Source organism: Erythranthe guttata, chromosome 4 (assembly GCF_056151865.1).
Source record: "Erythranthe guttata isolate IM_541 chromosome 4, IM_541, whole genome shotgun sequence".
NCBI lineage: Eukaryota > Viridiplantae > Streptophyta > Magnoliopsida > Lamiales > Phrymaceae > Erythranthe > Erythranthe guttata.
The window spans coordinates 3,579,537-3,582,295 of NC_142536.1; the positions used below are offsets into that span (position 1 = coordinate 3,579,537).

Below are 2,759 nucleotides of genomic sequence, written 5' to 3' on the forward strand. Positions count from 1 at the left end.
GAATATCATTTTTCAAACCACACATGCGGTTTCTGACCTATTAATTCCATTTAAAAACTATTATATATATTTATATATTATATATTATATATTTTTCAATAATTTCCTCCATCGATGTAGTTTTGTACAATACGTCAAACATCAAAAATAGATAAAGATTGATTCTCAAGTCTCCTTCCCCACCTCCCATTTTCAATCCTCTCTCTCTCTCTCTCTCTCTCTCTCTCTCTCTCTAATAATATTCTTCTTTTCTGCATTCCCTTCACACGTTCGTTCACAATCCCCTCTGACCAGTAGCTAGTCTCTCTCTCTCTCTCCCTATCTCTCTCTCTGTTATAAAGAGAGAGAGATTGTGTGTCAGAAGTCTGGAACTAACTGAAGTTTCATTTTGTCTAATTCTGATCAAAGGAGGCCCCGGCCCCCCCTTTTTGTGTCAGAAACCAAATCTTTATATCCATCCCCCAAAAAATCCCACAACCAAAAACCCTAAATTTTCATCACACACACACACACACATATATACATATATACACACATCCACAATGACCGACCACAAGAATCATCAAATACCCACAGCAAAACCTAGCTCCATCAAAACTAGGTTTGCCATCAAGTTTCTTCGAGCCATGAACAAACTTAACAACAAAAACAAAAACACAAACAAGAACACCATGTCTGAAAAGCACAAGAGATTCCTCGCTATCAGAGCTGCAGCCCACGCATCCATGGCTTCCGCCGTCGGGCCCAGGCGGGCTTGGAGCCGGGCCGTGCTTAGAAAGATTCCAAACCAACAGAAGCAGCTCCACTATTCTCTCATGAACAAACAAAGGACTCGCCGCCGTAATATTCGGAGAAACCGAATACTCCTCATCACCAGAGGAAACCCTAATAGAGAGAATTACGATCACGAAGAAAACGAAGACGAAGACGAAGAAGAAGAAGATCTTAGAGAGCTGGTGCCAGGTGGCAAAGAAATGGATTTCTGCAGATTGCTGAATGAAACTGCTCATTACATAAAGTGCCTTAGAACACAAGTCCAGGTTATGACAAATATTCTTCATCACTCCTCACCTTCCAATATTTTATTTAAATAACTAATATATATATTACACAATTATTACACACACACACACACACACACACACACAGTTTCAGACAGACGATAAACGAAATATATAATAAGGTACCTATAAATATATATATGTGTATTTGTGGAAAGTTTCTTGGTGTGTACAGATATAAGGGAGCAAGACAGAGTGTAATTAGTCTATATATATTTTGATCAAGTGTTTGATCTTTACACTTTTTTTTTTAATTTAGTTTGATTATACAGTTCATTATATTTAGAAGAAATTTATGTGTGTAAACATTAAATTTTTGTATGCATGTGTGATGTATTGGTATGTATATATATATTTATATGATTGCTGTTTGCTGGACAGAAAAAAATATATAATATATATTTTCTTCAGGACCATTTTGCTATAGAAATTAGTGGAAAAGTTGTGGAGGTATTTAATTTTCATTTGGAACCAATTGTGATATTCCTGGAATATTACAATAATTAATCTTGATCTGATGATTTTATGTCTGATATTATATGGATCTGAGGCATTAATTAATAATTAGTTATCAATAATAAATAATTTGTTGTGCAATTATCAGACATTCTTTGAATTGAAGCATATATATACATATTGAAAGTTTAAAAAATAAATTTTTTGATCCGTGTGAGCAATATTATTCTTGACTTTATATTGTTTGATTTGAGTTATTCCAAATTAAAGTATGAATTGGAGCATCATCGTATATTTCTTTAATATTGACGAATATTTCCCACTCTTTTTTCAAAATTCAATATATATATATATATATATATATATATATATATATATATATATATATATATATATATATATATATATATATATATATATATATATATATATATATATATATATATATATATATATATATATTATGAGACTTGTAAGTTGTAACTATAACTGTGTCAAATATTCTGCCAGAAAAGGTGTTTTCTTCAGAATGATGCACACACTTATTTCCCTATAGAAAACCCTACCTCACACAAACACACACACACACACACACACACACACACACACACACACACACACACACACATATATATATATATATATGGACATTATATTCTTGGTGATCTGTAGTAGTGATTAATTAATTAGTTAATAATTGTAGTTAGTTTATCATTGTCAAGGATGAGTCATATATGCTATATATACGTACAAGATAAAGAGTCTAACCTAAGTCATTGAAAATGGCATTTAATTAATTAATGAATTAATTAAGCATTTTTCTCCACTTTCATGAAATAATGTTCAGTCATGCATGCATGAACTTAATTAAGTAGTTTAATAATAATTGGCTCATGTATCAATTAGGAACATGTATATCATATGATAATACCTTTGATGTAATTTTATGGGCACGTGGGTCGGGTTAATTGACGCTCAATTATAGACCCAACCTGACTTGACCAACTGACTTTGCTGAATGGAAAATAATTATAATTAAATCTTAAACTGAAATGATCGACATATTTAAAAAGAAACGGAGGGAGTACAATTTAATAATTATAATTAATTTTATTATATAAAAAGTCGTGTTGGTCATTAGGTATCGACTAATTAACCGACTTTTGAAGAATTGAAAACCACCACACCAACTAGTTAAAATCATCGGTGTCACTCTTTACATGGGTCGACTAATTATTGATT

General features: G+C 31.7%; 1 protein-coding gene across 1 annotated transcript; it reads left to right on the forward strand.

The window, feature by feature from the left end:
- The first annotated feature begins 214 nt into the window (after positions 1-214).
- On the forward strand, positions 215-1,491 carry LOC105957349 (transcription factor IBH1-like). The gene has a single exon (XM_012981278.2). It carries the CDS (start codon positions 543-545, stop codon positions 1,092-1,094), a length of 552 nt encoding a protein of 183 aa, XP_012836732.2. The 5' UTR covers positions 215-542; the 3' UTR covers positions 1,095-1,491.
- Positions 1,492-2,759: the final 1,268 nt, after the last annotated feature.